Genomic DNA, 19,943 nt, shown 5'->3' with positions numbered 1-19,943 from the left:
ATTCAGACTTAAGACTGCAATATCAACTCTTTTCTGAATTTCCAGCCTGTCAGCCTGCCCTGTGGTTTTGGACTTGCCAGCTCCCCAGTCATGTGAGCCAATTCCTTAAAATCAATCTCTGTCTATATTTATTATTTACAAATACAGATATAGATATATGTTTTGTTTCTCTGCAGACTGCTAACTAATACAAGTTCAGCTACTGGTAAGAGATGCTGCTGTAACAAATATTTAAAAATCTAGATGTGGCTTTGAAATTAAGTAGCAGAGGCTAGAAGAGTTCTGCCTTGAGACTATTGGTAGAAATATAGATGTTAAAGGAGAGCTGGTAAGGGCTTACAAAGGAAAGAGGAAAGCTATAGAAAAAGCTTCTATTGTCTTAGAGAATACACATATTGTCATGAACAGAATGTTGCTGGAAATACAAGTGTTAAAGGTGTTTCTGGTGAGGTCTCAGACAAAAATGAGCAATGTGTTATTGGAAAATGAGAGAAAGATGATCTTTGTTATAAAGCACAGAGGACTTGACTGAATTGTGTTCTGTTGGATGGAAAATAGAACTGCTAGGTGATGAACTTGGATACAGGCAGACCTCAGAGATATTGCAGGCTCAATTCCAAACTGCCGCAATAAAGCAAATACAGCAATAAAGCAAGTCACACAAATTTTTTGGTTTCCCAGTACATATAAAAGTTATACTTACACTATATTGCAGTCTATTAAGTATGCAATAGCATTATGTCTAAAAAAATGTATATATCTTAATTTAAAAATAATTTATTGCTAAACATGCTAACCATCATCTGAGCCTTCAGTGAACTGTAGTAGTAACATCAAAGATTACTGATCACAGATCCCCATAACAAGCATAATAATAATGAAAAGTTTGAAGTATTGTGAGAATTACCAAAAAGTGACACAGAGACAGGAAGTGAGCAAATGCTGTTGGAGAAATGGTACCAATAGATTTTCTTGACACAGGGTTACCACAAACCTTCAATTTGTAAAAAGTGCAATATCTGTGAAGTGAAATAAAATGAAGCACAAAAAGATGGGTATGCCTATATTTAGCTGAGGATGTTTCTAAGCAAAGCATTGAAGGCATGGCCTGGTTTCTCTTTGCTGCTTACAGTAAAATGTGAGAGGAGGAAGATAAATTGAGGGAATTGTTCAGCAAAAAGGAACCAGAACTTGAGGATATGGAAAATTCTCAGGCTATCTACATTGTATAAAATGAGAAAGCACGTTCTGGAGAGAACACCAAGGATGTGGCTGGACAACATTTTCTAAAGAGATTAGGCATGTGACTTGTGGATCCAGTCAACCATTTCAGCAGAAAGGCTGACAGCTTGGATCAAAGAGGACAGAGATGGGACAGGGTGAAGACATGCTGTCAGCCTTCTGGGATTCTACAGGCAGGAAACAAGCTATCAAGTAAAGGGAAGAATAACCCCGGGGATGGGGCCACCTCCTCAATTCCAGAGGATGGGGCAACTTCCTTAGTTTTAGACAGCAGGGCCCCACTTAGGGCTGAGGAGGTGGGGTCACCACCCCAGTGGGCCTAAAGGACAGAGCATCTAGCCAGAGGATTATTCTCAAGCATTAAAATCTAATGGAATTTGCCCTTTTAAGTTTTGGAACCTCTTGTTCTCCTTTCTGTAAAGGGAATGTCTATCTTATGCCTGTCCCACCAATATATAGTGAAAGCAGATAACCAGTTTGGTTTTACAGGTTTACAAATGGAGAGGAGTTTTGTCCCAAGGCGAGTTATACCTGAGTTTTATCCATACCTGATTTAGATACTTAAGATGAGATTCTGAACTTAAGAGTTGATGCTGGAATGGGTTAGGATTTGGGGGGTGTTAGGATGGAGTGAATTTATTTTGCATCTGAGAAGGACATGGATTTTGGGAGGACAGACTGTTACGGGTTGAACTGTATCTCCCCCAAATTCATGTTATAGTCATAATCCCCAGAACCCCAGAATGTGACTGCTATGGACTGAATTGTGTCCCCCCATCCTGCCACCAATTCATATTTTAAGTCCTAATCTCCAATGTGATGGTATTTGGAAATGGGGCCTTTTGGAGATATTAGGTTTAGATGAGTTCATGAGGGTGGGGCCCTCATGATAGGATTAGTGCCCTTATAAGAAGAGACACTGGAGAGCTTGTGAACATGTGTGCTCGTGTTCTCTGCCACTCGAGGCAGCAAGAAAGCAGCTATCTTCAAATCAGGAAGACAGCCCTCAGCACAACCTAACCACATGCACCCTGATTTCAGACTTCCAGCTTCCAGAACTGTGAGAAATTAAATTTCTGTTGTTTAAGTCACCCAGCCTATGGTATTTTGTTATGGTGGCCCTAGCAGAGTAATACAGTAACCTTTTTTGGAAACAGGGTCATTGCCAGTGTAATTAGTTAGATGAGGTCATTAGGGAGGGCCCTATTGAAATGTCACTGGTGTTCTTATAAACAAGGGAAATTTGGACACTGAGATAGACACACATAGAGGTAAGATGATGTGAAGAGAAGAAGGGAGACGATGGCCATCTGCAAGGATTAGATCCTTCCATCACAGCCCTCAGAAGGGACCAATCCTGCCACATCTTGATTTCAGACTTCTAGCCTTCAGAGCTCTGAGACAATATCTATAGAAGCTCTGTAAGTCACCCAGTTTTGTGGTATTTTGTTGAGGTATCCCTAGGAAACTCATAAAATACCCTTGAAAAACCTTGGGAAATACAAAACTTATGAGATGCATACATGTGTGGGAAAAGTCAGACACACGTTATACTAATAAATAATCCTATGAGTTGACATTCTCCATTTAAAAAAATGAACAGTAATCTGGGGGAATGAAAATTTGCTATGCCTGTCATGATCAAAAGTTATGAACATACTAGCCATTATTCTCTTCTATAAATATTTGAAGATTTGGGTATTTACTATTTATGCAAAATACTGTAATTTCTTTTTAATTGACTGTATTAAATTTAAGTTGGAACTAACACTCGTATGGGACTTGGTATTTTAGAAGAATATTCAGTATGTTCTTTTAAAATAATGACAGATGTCCACATTAATTTAGATATTGGCTGATACAGTGTATTATTTTATAAGAAGCAATGAACACTGAACAGAATATATTAGAAAACTTAAAAATAATATTATCAAGACCTTTTAGAATTTATGATACTAAAAATATTGATTTTATTTTTAGCAATAAGCTATTGAGATTCAAGTATTTGGTTTTCAATTACAAAAGAAAGTACTTTAAAAACTATGGTAGAAACTGAAGTCAAAGCTTTTAACACAATCTCCATAGCAACGTGGGAAGGAGCAAAGTCTGGTGGACCAAATGAAAGACACAAATTCTCAGTTTCAGATCTTAGCATTAACTCGCCACAGAAAGCCATGTTTGTATCTTGGTATTTCATTTTTTGCTATTAACGTGGGCGCTTCTGGCTTTTCTTAACAAAAGGGCATTGCCTAAGTCCTATGTATTTGATACACTCATTTTATTAAACTAACACTATTATATTTTATGTTCTAAAGCAATATAAGATATTCATACTGAATTTCTAGGTTTAAGCAGAGAAATAAGTAGCAGTAAATATGCAAATACTTATTGAACAAGTTTCCCAAATTTCATATAAAGATAACACAAAAATATCTTCATTTAAGGGATCTACTTTATTTGCACAAATTAATTACCATGATAGAAAGAAAGTTTATCTTTTCAAACAGGTATTTAGAATTTTATCAGCTACTAACAGAGCATCCTTACCATACTGAATTGTTTTCATTTTCATATTTTTAGTAAGAAAATATCTTCTATAGGAAATTGTGCAACAACAATGCAGCAGGATTTTACTGTAGTTTAATGGAAGATTTTCCTATGATGATATCTTACTAATATGAAGATGATTTGCTAAAGACACATATATAAAATAAATTTTTAAAAGTCTTTGAGCTACAAAAAGAGATCATAGTTAAGTCACTTAATATTTATTACATACCAGACACCATCCTGGGCTCTTTACATAAATGATCTCATTTAATCCTCACAATGACCTTATTAAATAGATATTATTACTATGCTCATTTTATTGATGAAAAGATGAAGCTCAGAGATGTTAAGTAATTTGCCCAAGGTCTCCCAGGGGAAAGTCAGAATCAGGGCCTGTGCACTTGACCGATATTCCCTACTGCTCCTCATAGATGTGCCTATTTTATTAGTTTTTATTCATGTAGTAACATACTCAAATCCTGACTCAGTCCTTTCAACTCTAATTTAAAATGGAATTTTACTAAATTTGGTGATCTGATCACCTCTGATCAGAAGTAGCAGATTAGCAAGGTTTGGAGGAGGGCTTCTGTAGGCAGGCACAGTAAAGCAGGAAACATTAAAAACACAGAAAGTTGAAACAGGAACTGAAAGTATAGCAAAATAGGATTATTCAGGGTAAGAAAAAGACAAATGCAGTTTTGGGAAGGAGTGGGTAGAGAGATGGAAAAGGTAACTACCATTTGCCGAGCACCCATTATATGCCAAGTGTTTGCCTTCATCATCTGCTAATCCTTAGATGGCCCTGCCCAGCAGGCTGTTCTTTCCCCATTTTGAGGCTCTGAGAGGTTCAGCACCCTGCCCACGCTTGCTCTCATTCTACAAAAATGATTATAAAGGAAACGCTTCTAGGACTGAATAGGGGTAACCAGTTATCCTGAAAAATGTACTAACCCAAAATACCACATTTGATGGATAAGTGAGGTATTATAGTATTTTTTTTCATCTTTGAAAAATGTGAACTTAGAAGATCCTAAATTTAGAAAATCTATAAGCTGAGACTGTGCTAATGGGGGATTTTTTCATTTCATGTCCTATTTTTAATTGTCTGATATTCTTTTAATAAACTACCAGAATGGGGGGTTTTACTTAGTTAACATTCTTAGCAAATTCAAGGCACTGTGCCAAGAAACAGACAGTGGTAAGAGAATGCTATTTGGAAGGGTTAGAAATTCAAAACAGAAATACACACACACACAATGCTCAGCCACACACTTTCAGTTAGCAATGCGAATTAAACAGAAGACCTGAGCTGGACCCATTATATAACAAATATTTTGTTCTTACATTCCTTATTGCCTAAAGACTATTGTGAATAGGGAAACAGCAGGAAAACACTCCTACAAAGAATGAGCTACTCTAAATAACATATACAATAAAACCGTTCTGTATAAGACCAAAAATGTAATAAAGAGAAATCCAGTTTTCTTGTGATACTGAAAATGTGCATTTGTTTCATTTAGCTGTATGGCAGGAAGCATTCTATGCCCCTTTAAAGCTGCTGACTTACCAACACTTTTATGTGTGTCCTCCACCCTTCCCCACGTTCCCACCCCTCCTCCAGGTGTAAGCCCTGGTGTCCACTTAGGAATGATTACCCCTGGTGCAGTCCTGCCATTGGCGTCTCTCTCAAGGGAAATAGCTTGGGGTAAACAATCGTAAACATGGGCTCACTACACCGGTGACAGTGCCCCAAGGGGCAGTGCAGCAGCTCCAGAAGACTTCTGGGTAACGAGACTGGAGACAGAAAGTCCAGATCTGGAACACAAGAGAAAATCATGCACAAATAAAAAATGAGATTTCCTTAAACTTGGCTTCTTAAAATATTTCTTATTGTTAGCAAATAAGTTCAGTTAGTGAAAAGTACTGCATGTTGAAAATTCTGTTATCCGATAGGCATTGAATAAAAATGTAACATTATTTGGAAATGAAAGATGCTTTTTTACATTTTTGATACTAAGAGAAAACCTTAATCTACTCTTTTAAGAGCAACCTGAGCTGTGCTGAGATAGAGGCCAGGAAAGAATAAGACCAAATATTCTTTAAGAACAAAGACTGAAAAGGCATTACGTTTACCGAGGGAGGGTCTGTAAACTTCTATAAGAGACAGAGAATAAAAAAAAGACTGGGACTGAAGACTAAAACAGACTTTCATTAAATTCTTCCTAAATCTATTGGGCATTTAGAATCTTTCAAGCTAAATTATATTTACTGAAAAGAATGAAAAGGGGAAACAAAAAAATCAAAGAAAATGAAAAATAATGAAACCAAGCTTTTCCTTGTCTCACTCCCATGAGCTGTCACTAATAAAAATAGGGTGTTTCCTCCTCAGTTTAGTCTGAGTTACACAAAAGAAACGTTTAAAGCAAAACATCCCAATGGCCCAGGCAATCCTGAGCACAAATGTACACTGGGTTGCTATTGAGAGTAAAACATCTAGAGAGAGAAACGGTCATGATGAGGTGACACCTAAAAATCACTGAATCATCTTGAGGAAGGAAATACAAATTATCTTATCATCTTTTATATCTGTTCAGACTTATCAATAACCATTTTGAAAAATGTAATTTGCTCATAGGTGAATAATTTCAGTTTTCTGTTTAGTTTTTAAAAACAACTTAATTTGTATTAGACATTCCTGGATGTTTAATGTTAGAGGTTTCTGTATGCATCTTTTTTTTTTTTTAAAGCAAAGACAAAACATTTAGTAGTTTTAAAAGCACTTGAAATTATTTTCTTATTAATGTTGCCTAGTGCTTTCTTAAAGCATCACAGGTCCACTCCATGTCACCTATGACATCTACACACCGCCAAATCCTGTGGTAACACTGCCAAAGGCTCCTGAAATTAATTTCCCTTTAGGTATATATATTTCTCAGGTGTAAGGAGGTTGCAAGGCAAAAACTTGCTCTGTTGGAAGAAGTACCCAACTTTGCTTTAAGGATAAGATCTTTGCACATTTTTCGATACGGAAGAAAGTACCTCTGCCAGCCTTCTCATTTCCACCAAATATGTGCTCCCAAACACCAATTTCTCTCATTTAAACTGCATAGTTTAACTTTTAACCTCTGTTCTTTGTGACTGAAGACCATATTTAGTGAATGCTTCTCTGTGTCTATAGGGGGTGCTGAAGGGCTCAGTGTTGATAAAATATTTTAATATTAAAATATAAAATATTAATATTAAAATAAAATATTAAAACTTTTCTCTTATAAAAAGTGTTCCATTACACAACTACGCAAATGTACTTAATGCCACTGAACTGAACACTTAGAGATGGTTAAAATGGTAAATTTTATGTTATGTACATTTTACCACAATTTTGAAAAATGAACACTAAAACAACATAAAACACAATTCCTAAGCTCACTGAATAAGAGGCAGGAAAAGAAAAGAAAAAAGAAAAGAAAAGAAAGAAAAGAAAAGAGGAAAGGAAAGGAAAAGAAAAGAAAAGGAAAGAAAAGGAAAGGAAAGAAAAGAAAAGAAAAAAGTCCCGGGTACCTTTTAGAAAACTGTGGTAGGTGTGATGCAGACTCCTCATGGCCAGCTCTTGCAGAGGCAGGACGTGATCCTTCTCTGTCCCTATGGCCTTCACCTCAGCAGGGAGGAAAACTGTTAGTTGCCCTGATGAAAAGGAAAGCAGCTTCACCTCGGAAACTTGAATGGGAGCACCACAGCTACAGAAAGACACACATTCACAGTAGTATTAGCCAAAAGGAAATGACTATATGTGCCAATAAAAATATGTTAATCAAACTATACATTTAAAATTTTAAGACACTGATGAATTAGCAGAATTCTTTTCAAAGTGAACAGATGCTATTCTGGGTTCCTTAATAAAACCTGGCATAGAAATTTAGATGCATCATTTGGAACTCAGCTAAATCTTCACTGAGGTCCAGGCACTTCCAGTAAGGACAAACTTAGAAGAAATTTCCTTCATAGGATCTATACAATTTGCTTTGTAAGCTCTATTCATCCTCATTTTCTTACCCTTTCCAAGTTTATGTTTATTGAAATTTTCAAAATTAAAAGGAACAAAGAGTACTCTGTTTAGTTATAGTACCATGGTTTAACAAAATTTTTGTGTTGGGGGAAAAAAACCCTACAAAGCAAACAGATCTGTAATGATAGCAGATAACTTTATTGGGTCCTTCCATAAACCTGTGAAGAAAATATTCTTGGCAAAGCCTATTGAATAAGCCAAGTCACATCCTATTCCCTACAGCCACTCATAACCAGAAGGCAGAGGCATCCTTGTTCCTTTAGCTACAGGGTTACCAAAACTCAGGAGTCCAATCTCATTCTACCTCCTGTCTGAGACCACCAGCTTACCTAAAAGTCTCAACACTTTTCTTCTCTAACGACAAACAGATGCCAACAAGCCTTGGCTCTCCAGATACAACGTGAGATAATCTCCCTACCCTCAACTAGAAACAGGCAATGAAGGAGGCACAGGACTGGAAGGCAGAAGCCCTCAGCTTATTTGTTCATTACAAGTTCCTGCATTTGCTCATTCCTTGCATCAGAAAATGTTTCCAGAGCACCTACTATACGCCAGTCAAAATACTTAAATTAAAAAAACAAAAGATGACCCCCTTCCCTTGAAAAATGTAATAATTACAATATAATTATTCTAATATTGGGTCAGAGAAGGTGGAGGAACTGACTTTTTCTAAGGAATTAGAGAAGGGTCTACAGAGAAGACAGTATCTGACCTAGAACTCAATTAATTTTACTCAATTTCTCCACTCAGCTCAAGAAAAAAGAACCTCAGAAGGCCACGCTGGCCCTCCTACTAAGCAAAACCTTTATCCCAAAAGGAACCATTTTTCCAAATTCTAACATTATAGTTTGGTTTTGCCTTCTTCAATAGCATGAAGAATCCTGTATCTGGCTCCTTTTGTCAACATATTCTTTCTGGGATGCATCCACGCTACAGTACGTACTATAGCTTATTCATTTTCATTGTTGTGTAGTACTGGTAAACATATGGGCTGTTTCCAGTTTGGGGCTATTATGAACTTTGTTGTATATATTATTTAATATATATGAGCATAAAATTCTGTTAGGGACATACTTAAGATCAGAATGAAGCTTATTATAGTGAGGAGAGATGGACAATTAAAAGATAAACACATGCTAAAATAGAGTGAAGAGGGGAGTGAGAGCTGTACTACTTTAGATAATATAATCAAAGAAAGTCTTTCTGAGGAGGTGACATTTCAGCAGAGACTTGATTGAAGAGAAGAGTTAACTCAGGGAAGGGGAACTCAGTCACAGCCCGGTAGGTACCTTAAACTGAGGACAAGGAACTAAGAGTTCAGGGGTCCAAAGCAGCAAGAGTTCACAGGACAGAGAACCTTAGGGGAGAGAGATGTACAGAGAGAGAACTCTGGAGATTTGCAAAGGTTCCACTTGAGTATTCAGATGAGTACTGATCAGCACATATGAGGAAACTACCTGAGGCTGGAAAAAGGACGAGCTGAAAAGATTAAAGGTAACAGTGCCCAGCAGTCACAGAGGGTTGGAAATAGTGTCTGCTCTTATCTGTCAGACTTGAACGTCATAATTCAAGGGGCATTGTGTAGAGTACACAAAAAGGTCTTATCTCAGTAGTGGTGAATAGTTAGTGCTAGACTGAACACCATTCCATTCCCACCTAACAAATCCTTAAGAGCCATATCTGAAAAGATTAAACTGTTTCCAGTTAAATGTATCCCAGAACATATATCAAGAATAGTTACATGAATACAAAAATATCCAGCACTCAGCATCATAAAATTCACACTGTCTGGCATCCAACCAAAAATTACCAGGCTTTTCAATATATGACCTATGATGAGGAAAAAAAAATGCAACTGAAAACAACCAAGACAGATGTTAAAACTGGCAGAAAAGGTCATTATAACAATAATTATAATTACTGCATAGAAGGACATGTTGCATACATAGCTCTCACCTAAAGAAACCAGAAATAAGAGAGCAAATTAAGCCCTAAGTAAATAAAAGAAATAATAAAGAGCATAAAGAAAATCAATGACATTGAAGAAAGGAATAGAGAGAAATCAGTGAAAACAAAAGCTGGAACTTTGAGAAGATCAATAAAAACGATAAACCTCTAACTAGTCTAATCAGAGAGAAGACACAAATTACCAATATCAGAAATGAGAAAGGAGGTATTGTCCGATTTATAATAAAAATATAAGAAGCAACTTTATGCTAATAAAAAGTCCTTGAAGGACAAAAATTAGCAAAGCTCACTCAAGATACAGAGAAGTTGAACAACCCAACATTTATTAATGAAGTTGAATTTGTAGTTAAAAGGTTGGAATACTTCCCAACTCATTCTATGAAGCCAGCATTGTCCTGATACCAAAACCAGATGAACACACAAGAAAAGAGAAACAACCAGTATCATTCATGAACATAGGTGGAAAAAGTCTAAACAAAATTTTAGCAAATTGAATTTAACAATGTATAAAGTCATATGACCAAATGAAGTTTATCTTATTAATCAAGATTATATTAACCTTAAAAAAATCAATGTAATTCACTATGTTAAAACCTAAAAAAGAAAAACCATATAATCATTTCAATAGATGCGGAAAAAGGGTCTAACAAAATTCGACACCCATCCGTAATTTAAAAAACTCTCAGCAAACTAGGAATAGAAGGGAATTTACTAATCTGATAAAGCATATGTATGAAAAAACAACAGTCAATATATACTTAATGTTGAAAGACTGTTTTCCCCATAAGTTCAGCAAGACAAACATGTCTGCTCTCACTGCTTCTACTATTTAACATTGTACTGGAGCTTCTAACCAGTACAGTAATGAAAGAAAAAGAAATAAAACATGACCATATTTGAAAGGAAGAAGTAAAACTGACTTCCTTCCCAGAAGACATGAGTGTATGTAGAAAGTCCATGATAATCTAAAAAAAACCCTACTGGAACTAGTAAGTGAGCTTGGCAAGTTTGGAGGATACAGGATCAGTTATACAAAATCATTTGTATTTCTATATGGTTGCAACAATCAATTGGAAATTTAAAAAACTTTAAATACCATATACGATACTATGAAAAATATGAAATACTTAGAGATAAATCAGACAAAAGATGTCTAAGACAAGGAATTAGACATTTATTGTGATCATGGGCTGGGAGACTTAATATTGTTAAGATGTTAATTCTCCTCCAATTGATCTAAAGACTCAATGCAATTAAAATCACAGGCTTTTAAAAAATATATAAATTGAAATTTTGATTCTAACATTTATATAGAAATGCAAAGCAGCTAGAATAGTAAAAAATTTTTTTTTTAATTTTAAGATTTACTGTAAAACTATGGTAATCAAGACAGTGTGGTATTTGTGTCAAAACAGACAGATAAATGGAGCAGAGTATCTAGAAATAGACCCACACATATATGGACAACTAATTTTCAACTAACATACAAAGGAAATACAGTAGAGAAAGGATAGTATTTTAAACAAATGGTGCTTGAACAACTGGTATATCCATATGTAAAAAAAGGAACTTCAACCATACCTCATACCATACACAAAAATTAACTCAAAATGAATCATAGACCTAAATGTAAACTTAATTCCTTAAAAATTCTGGAAGACAGGGCTTCCCAGGTGGCGCAGTGGTTGAGAGTCCGCCTGCCGATGCAGGGGACACGGGTTCGTGCCCCGGTCCGGGAAGATCCCACATGCCGCGGAGCGGCTGGGCCCGTGAGCCATGGCTGCTGAGCCTGCGCGTCCGAAGCCTGTGCTCTGCAACGGGAGAGGCCACAACAGTGAAAGGCCCGCGTACCGCAAAAAAAAAAAAAAATTCTAGAAGACAGTATAGGAGAAAATCTTTGTGATTTGGGTTACACTAAAAGCAAGATCGATAAAGGAACAAATTGATAAATTGGACTTTATCAAAATAAAAAATGTCTGCTCTCCAAAAGGCCCTGTGAAAAAATGAAAAGGTAAGCCATGGACTGGGAGGAGATACTTCCAAAGCATATATATGATAAAAGACTTTTATCCAGAATCTATAGAGAATTTTCAGAACTCAATAATAAGAACACAAAGACCCAAGGAAAAAATGGGAGACTTAGACACGATATCAAAGCAGATATATGGATGGCAAATAAAACATAAAAAGATGCACACCCTTATTTACTAGGGAAATGAAATTTAACAACGTAATGGAAAAATCACTACACACCTAGAATAAAATTTAAAATATGTAAGCACTGATAATCTCTTATATTACAGGTGGGAATGTAGAATGTTACAGTTATTTTTGTAAAGCCTGGAAGTTCTTCCAAAAATTAAATATACATGTACTGTATGATCCAGACACTCCACTCCTAGGTATTTATCCAAGGAAATTTAAGTCTAGGACCTTTAAAAGACAGTCTACATTTGTTCACATCAGTTTTATCTGTAATAAAGCCAAAAACTAGAAACAACACAAATGTCCATGAACAAGTGAATGGAAACAACCTGCGATATATCCATACAATGGAACTCTACATAGCAATAAAAAAAAGAACTGTTGATCCACACTATATCATGTATAAATCTCCAAATCCCTATGCTGAGTGAAAGAAGACAGAGAAAAAGAGAGTATATACTGTTTGATTCTATTCATATAAAACTCAAAAACATACAAATTTATTGACAGTTAATAGAACACAGATCAGGGTTGCCTGGAGATAGGATGAAGACAAGGAAGGAAGGATTACTAAGGGGCAGGAGGAAACTTTGGGTGGTAGTGGATATGTTTATTATCTTAATTGCAGTGATGGTTTCAGAGGTACGTATGTATGTGTGTGTATACATATATACATCAAAACTTTTCAAATTATATATATACTTTATATAGGTGCAATGGGGATAAAAGCCTAACTGGTGAGAGAATAGAAAGAAGTGGAAAAAGTGAGTATAGACAACTCTTTCAAAGAGTTTTTCTCTAAAGGGAAGCAGAAAAATAGTGGAGAAGTTGGAGAATAAAAACAAAAGGTTATGTGAAAGAAGTACACCATAGAGGAATACATACAGCATCATTCAATTTACACAAAGTTAAAGAAAAGATATAAAACTTGACAATACACTATATGGGGATGTATTTACATATATTAAAATCGTAACTCAGTGAAAATGAATGATAAATACAAAATTCAGAGTAATGGCTAACCTTGGAGAAGAAGGAGGAGCATACATGGGAGAGAACCATACAGGGGCTTCAAAATTGTTAGTAATGTTATTTTTGTAAGTTAATGATATTTACACTGATGTGCAGGGTCAAAATATGGAAGCTTTCTAGTCAAATTTTAAGAAATGACCCTCTTACCTTAGTTGATGCAAAAGGGAGAGAACTTAAGCAGAAAGGTATCTCATGGATGCTGGTGGCCTTACCATTTCCTTGTGGATTCTGAATCATACCCCTTAACACAAGCAACACTGTATTCAATGAGCCATGGCTATTCTTGCCTACAGGCCAAATTGGGCCTGGAATTTTCTATATCCTGTCATTCCAGATACAAATTTTACTCCTCCCCAAATCTAATTCCTTTATAAAGTCTCTCCTGACATCATCTTTTACCAATGATATGTCACAACGTTTGATGTTTCTAAATCACACATTATCTAACTGTATTATGGAAGTTCTGTTAACTCATCGAATGTGATCAGTTTTCTCTTCTATCTAGCAGTTCTATATTGGTGCCTAAGCAGTTCCAAATACAGATTGGTTGTTTTGAGTCTTCACACACAGGGAAAGAAATTTGAAAGAGAAAAGATAAAAAGGAAATGGTGAAAAGAATACTGAGTCATCCACATGGTGCCAAAAAGGAAATAATTTTGGGGTAGTTCGTGGGGGTCCAGTCTGTCTCAGGAGCAGATGTGCCAAAAAGATATGAGCATCACATTATCTGTATTTGGTTACTCACCAGGATGGCAACATTTAAGGAAATGGTTATTTAGGAAAATATAGTAATCTGTCAAATGGAAAATGTCTCATTTATGGATTAAATTAAATATATCTTGAGTTGTGTGTTTATCAGTGGTGAACTATGAAGAACCACAATATAGGCTAGTTAAATTTGTTAAGAGAATGACAGACAAGCCACAGACTGGAAGAAAATATTTGCAAATCACGTATTTGATGAGAAACATGTATTCAGAATATATAAAGAACTCTCAAAACTCAGTAAGAAAAAGCCCAAACAATCCAGTTTTTAAAAAAAGGGCAAAAGACTGGAATACGCTTCACCCAAGATACAGCTGACCCTTGAACAACATGGGTTTGAACTGCGTGGTTCCACTTAAACATGGAGTTTTTTCAATCATAAGTACTACAATACTACACGATCCAGGGTTGGTTGAATCCACAAATGTGGAATTGCAGATGCAGAGGAACCCCGGATATAGAGGACTGACTATAAGCTATATGTGGTTTTTGGACTGTGCCGAGAGTCCGCCCCAACCCGCGCATTGTTCAAGGGTCAACTGTACATGGAGGGCAAATACGCATATGAAAACGTGTTCAACAACAACAGTCATTAGAGAAATGCAAATTAAAACCATGAGATAGTACCCACTTACTAGAATGTCTGAAAGAAGAAAAAACTGACAAGAACTCTCATGAAATACAAAACAGCACAGCCATGTTGGAAAACATTTTGGCAGTTTTTAATAAAGTTAAACGTATCCTTACCACATAGCCCAGCAAATGCATTCTTAGATATTACCCAAGTGGAATGAAATTATGTTCACACAAAGCCCCAGACATGAATGTTTGCAGTAGCCTGTGTCATTTCATTTATATGACATTCTGGAAAAGGTAAAACATAGGGACACAAAACATAGCCATTTCCAGAGGCTGAGGTGTCTCCCGAAGAAAAAAGGTTCATTTTAAAGGGACATGGGGGACATTTTGGGGGTGAATGAACTGTTCTAAACCTTGATCATAGTGGTGGCTATACAACTGTATGCGTTTGTCAAAATTCACAGTACTATACACTAAAAAGGGTGAACTTTTCTGTATGTAAATTATAGTTTAATAAAACAAGCAAAAACCAAACAAACAGTACCACTGTGCTAAAGCACAGTCCTAGAGCCCTCTGTTCTGCTGGTCATTAGCCTTTTAGTTGCTGGATTATGGGGCGATCTTAGGGGAAAGGCAGACACAGCAGTGGGGGACCTCAGGAGCTTTTAGTTCAATAGCTATTCATTAACTTGTGTAGAAATACTTCAATACTGTCAATAATTTAACAGTTAGTATGGATACACTAGTGCAAAGCAGCTGCACAGTGGCCTGCCAACTGGTGTCAAAATTTCTATGATATTTTTCTTTGATTTGCTACTTTGCCTTTACCCCTCTTACTTTCAAAACCTCAGTTGACCCTATGTGATCACATAAACATGAAGAGTCTGTAGCAGCACAATTGTGACTTTGCATGAGTATTTCTGTGGGTTAGAAAGGTATTACCCTTATGAAGCATTTTGTGAAGATGAGGAAATAAATTTAAATTTTACTGTATAATTACTATTTGTTTCTTAATATGGAGAAAATTGAGAGGATCATATCCAATATGCTATTATGCAGTATGGCCACTAAGTCTGGAAACACAGGCAAACACATAATAAGTGACTCTTTTGATGATATACAGTAATACATAGTGTGATGATTAAATTTTTGTATCAACTTGGCTAGGCCAGGGCACCCAGATATTTGGTCAAACACCAGGCCAGATATTTCTGTAAAGGTATTTTTAAGATGAGATTAACATTTAAAACAGTAGACTTTGAATAAAACTGATTACCCTCTATAATGTTGAGTGGGCCTTGTCTAATCAGTTGAAGGCCTTTAAGAGGAAAAGACTGAGGTCCCCCAAGGAAAAATTCTGCCTCCAGACTGTCTTTAGACTCAAGCTACCACATCAGCTCTTCCCTCGGTCTCTAGCCTGCTCTGCGAATTTCAGACTTGCCAGTGCCCACAATCATGTGAGCCAATTCCTTAAAATAAATCAATCTCCCTCTTCCTCTCAGTGCAAGCCCCCCCCAGCTACACAACACACACACACACACACACACACACACACACACACACACCTCTCTCTCTATTGGTTCTGTTGCTATGGAGAAGCCTAATACTCATGGTAAGGCATATTATTTGTTTCCAAACTTTATAGCCATATTTTAGTTATGAGAATCCTGGGCAAAATCATAGAACAATAAAAATATAGGGTAAAAAGCAAGCAAGCGATTCATGAATAATTACTTCATACTGCTATTGCCTTAACAGCTGCTGCTTCTTAACCTTACAAGTGTTGATGAACTCTATAAGGAACACTGTCCAAGGAATTTAACAATAACAAATAAAGGTTTAGAAAACTGAAAGCCAGACTTTTCCTAATGCTTCCTCTGTCTCCAATAATTAGAAAGATTAGGTTTCTGACAAACTGCTGAAAAGACTCACATTAACAAGTATGTGGATCCTCATTTTATATAAGGTCTAATTTCCCTTTGACAATTCTTTTAGCAGAAGTTCCTACTCTTCACCGCTGGCTGTAAACAGCTAATTAAATTCATTTTACAATACTTCTATTAAATGCCTTCTCTAGTTAACACTGGAGAAGAGTTGCAGCTATGTAGAATGCAGGCTACAAGGCAGGAATTCACATGAGTTAGTATCTTTCTGTTGGCCATAGCCAACCTCCCCTGACCTCATCAGATACCAAATATCCACCCCACGACATGGAATGATGCAGGAACAAGAAAGGTATTTTTCATCCCTGTTCTCAAGAAGCTAGTAGAGGGGCTCAAACATATAGAGGTGATTCTAGACCAAGGAGAAGAGGGAGACAGTATATGTAGTGCAGTGGTTAAGAGTGTGGACAATGAAGCAGATAATAACTCTACTGCCATCTAGCTTTGTGACCTGAGACAATCTTTCTGAGCTCTGGTTTCTTCATTTCTAAGATAAGGATGATTATCACAAGGGTTGCTGGGAGGATAATGTGCAATACGCAAATAAATCAATGAGTACACTGCCTGGTACACAGTAAAGTTTAAGCAATGTTTATAGCTGTGCTTTCTCTTTATTATTATAATAAATGATTTTGGGGGATAATATACATGGTGTGATGGTTAAATTTTTGTATTAACTTGGCTAGGCCACGGCACCCAGATATTTGGTCAAACACTAGTCTAGATGTTGCTCTGAAGGTATCTACTGTTGAAAACTAAGATTAACATGATGATATTCCAGAGAAAGGGAACAGGGATTCAGCTCTGTGAATGCACAGGGCAGATGGGGTTACACAACAGTTCTAGTGGCCAGACTCTCAGGTCCATGGAAGAGAACAGCAAATGGGAGAGAAGGCTGGAAAGGTACCTGTCTTGAAAGCTAGTGTCGCTCATCTCAATAAGAAGTAATCATGAAATGAACTGTCAGTAAAGAGGGATGGAAGCTCCATGATACGCTCAGTTCACAATAAAATGAAATAACTAGTAGCTGGCAATTGTTAAGCCTTGGCATCTTTGATTTCTAACTCGATAGTTTTTATTACTTTAGAATAAATGCTGAGGTGGTTACAAAAAAGATTGTACATCTGAACCCTTAAGTGAGTTATTAAAATGAGCTGAAGTCTGTTATAAATGTTAGGACCCTTGGCTTAGTTACATAAATAATTTATAACAATTATCACAATTCCCTTTCAACTCAATGTTTTCAGAGCTGCCATTCAGCATTTAAACCTAAACAAGCTAAATGAATGGTAACATCATTTTGCCACGGAGATTATGCTCCAAAACATGTATGTGATGTAGCAAATTAATTCATATGCATTTTCAAACTTACCATGCCACCAACCGAAGTGTTAAGAGTAAAGAATTAGTTTCAATTCCCTTACCAAAAGAACGCAAGTAACTGTCTTTTATACTTCAGAAAATACACTGTCATCCACATGCTCATTATTGGGGGAACTGCTACCAGATTAACCCTTTTTAGCAAAAAAGTTTTTTTTTTTCAGCTTAAAATAAGAGGAAAAGTAAAGGGAAAAAGTAGATATGGAGAAGGAAAGAAATTATGTCACCCTGATAGAATAAGCCTTGGTTTGGATAAAACGTCTGTCCTCTTGGCAGAGCCTCTTTAAGGCTTAGTTTTGTTCCATCTGAGAATGCATTTATTTTACTTTCATTCTTGAAAGGTATTTTTTGCTGGTTGCTAGGTTGACTGGTGTTTTTCTTTGGCACTTTAAAAATATCATTCAACTGTTTTCTGGCCTTCAAAATTTCTGATGAGAAGGCAATGGTCTTTTGAATTATTTCTTTGTATGTAGTTTGTCATTTTTCTCTGGCTGCTTTCAAGATTTTCTTTTTATCTTTGGTTTTCAGCAGCTTTGACTGGGTACAGTTTTCTTTGTAATCTATATTACTTAAGTTCACTGAGTTTCTTGAAAATGTAAATTTATGTCTTTCATCATATTTGGCAAATTTTTGGACAATATTTCTTCAAACAATTTTGTTGTTACCACCCCATTTTCTCTCTATTCTCCTTCTGGGATGACAAATATCAGGCTTTTTTGTACTGTTTGGCAGGTCCCTGATGATGCTGATGTTCATTCTTGCTTTCAGTCTTTGTGTGTGTGTGTGTGTGTGTGTGTGTGCGTGTGTGTGTGTTCTTCAGACTGAATCATTTCTATTGATCTACCTCCAAGTTCACTGACTTTTCCTCTCTTATACCATTCTGTGTTAAACTCATCAAGTAAAGTTTTTACTTTCCGTGACACTAGGTCATATTTTCTTTATTCTTCAAATGTTACTTAATTTTGGATTGTACCCTGGACATTTTGAAAGTTATATTGTGGATACTCTGGATTCTGTTATATTCCTCTAAAACTTAAAATGAGTGTCACTATTTTTGTTTTAATAAGCAATTAATTACTACATTGGAATCAAACAACAAACTCTGTCACTTGAGTGACAGCTCAAATCATACCTCAGTTTTTTTTTTTTAATATGTAGCTAGGCTGCTTTGTGCCTGCCACATGGAGGTGTGGTTCAAGTATCTAGTACAGTTTGTTTTTTGTGTGTAGGCAGCCCCCACACAAAAATGGACTGTGAGCCAAAGGATATTTTCTAGTATGCTGATTGAACTCAGAACTCTGAATGCATTTCTCATAAAGACAACTCTGTTACCTTGAGTGGTTATATTAACAAACCATTTAACCAAATCATTTATCCAATTTGTACCCAAATCCAGCTATAATTGCTTATTTATATAAGACAAAGCAAAGCAGTGTCTTGGTTTCTTTTTCTCATAATCAGACAACTGAGAAAATAACTCTGGTATTGGGCCACTTTTAACATTAAGTTCTCCTGAGTAAGCAAATGTGCCAATTACCACTTTTTAAAGTTCTAACATGGGAGGGACTTCTCTTTCAAGGTAAAATATAGAAGAATGGAAGACATTTGTTTCTGTGGTAACAATAAGAAAAATCCAGACAAAATAAAAATTATACTTTTCCAAGAGGCTAGCAAAGAGCATGAATGCAAGGAATCTGTGACAGCCATCCTCCAGGATGGCTCCCATGCTGCTCCCCTCCTGGAAGTTCCCTCTCACAATGAATAGGGTTAACCTGTGTAATCAATAGGATATAATAGAAATGGCAGTGTGTGACTTCAAAGCTAGGACATAAAGAGGCAGTCCCCTGCTCTAAATTTTCACCACTCTACTTTTCTCTTAGGGTATTTATTCTTTGTATTAGTTATTTTTATATATTAGGATAAACATCTAAATTATCTTTTCTACAATTATTAGCACAGTGCTGACTTGCTAAAGTTCAATAATTACTTGACAAATAAATGAACATAGAATAAGGAGGAGCTAACTTTATTCACATTTCTATGAATATCAAAGATAATTTTGTGAGACTTCTGAGATTTCTTGAAACTGTGCAACATTTGTTATTAGCTATTTTTATATCTTTTTATATGCCTTATACCTGGTTCTCTATTTTCCTTCTGAGATGTGAATTATATATATATATGTCAGACATTTTTATATCATGCCACAGGTCCCT

The 19,943-nt window shown here is 36.1% G+C and overlaps 1 protein-coding gene across 3 annotated transcripts in view; it reads right to left on the bottom strand.

Moving 5' to 3' along the window:
* The window catches only part of LRRC28 (leucine rich repeat containing 28), a 183,864-nt gene that overhangs the window by 25,856 nt on the left and 138,065 nt on the right, over positions 1-19,943 (bottom strand). For all 3 annotated transcript variants that reach the window (XM_030873136.2, XM_070044858.1, XM_030873138.2), the window contains 2 exons: positions 7,351-7,526; positions 5,448-5,607 (listed from right to left, as the gene is read on the bottom strand). In XM_030873136.2, the coding sequence (XP_030728996.1) occupies positions 5,448-5,607; positions 7,351-7,526 (336 nt within the window). The remainder of the gene's footprint in view (positions 1-5,447; positions 5,608-7,350; positions 7,527-19,943) is intronic.

Source organism: Globicephala melas, chromosome 2 (assembly GCF_963455315.2).
Source record: "Globicephala melas chromosome 2, mGloMel1.2, whole genome shotgun sequence".
Classification (NCBI taxonomy): domain Eukaryota; kingdom Metazoa; phylum Chordata; class Mammalia; order Artiodactyla; family Delphinidae; genus Globicephala; species Globicephala melas.
This window is presented reverse-complemented; position numbering and strand designations above follow the sequence as displayed.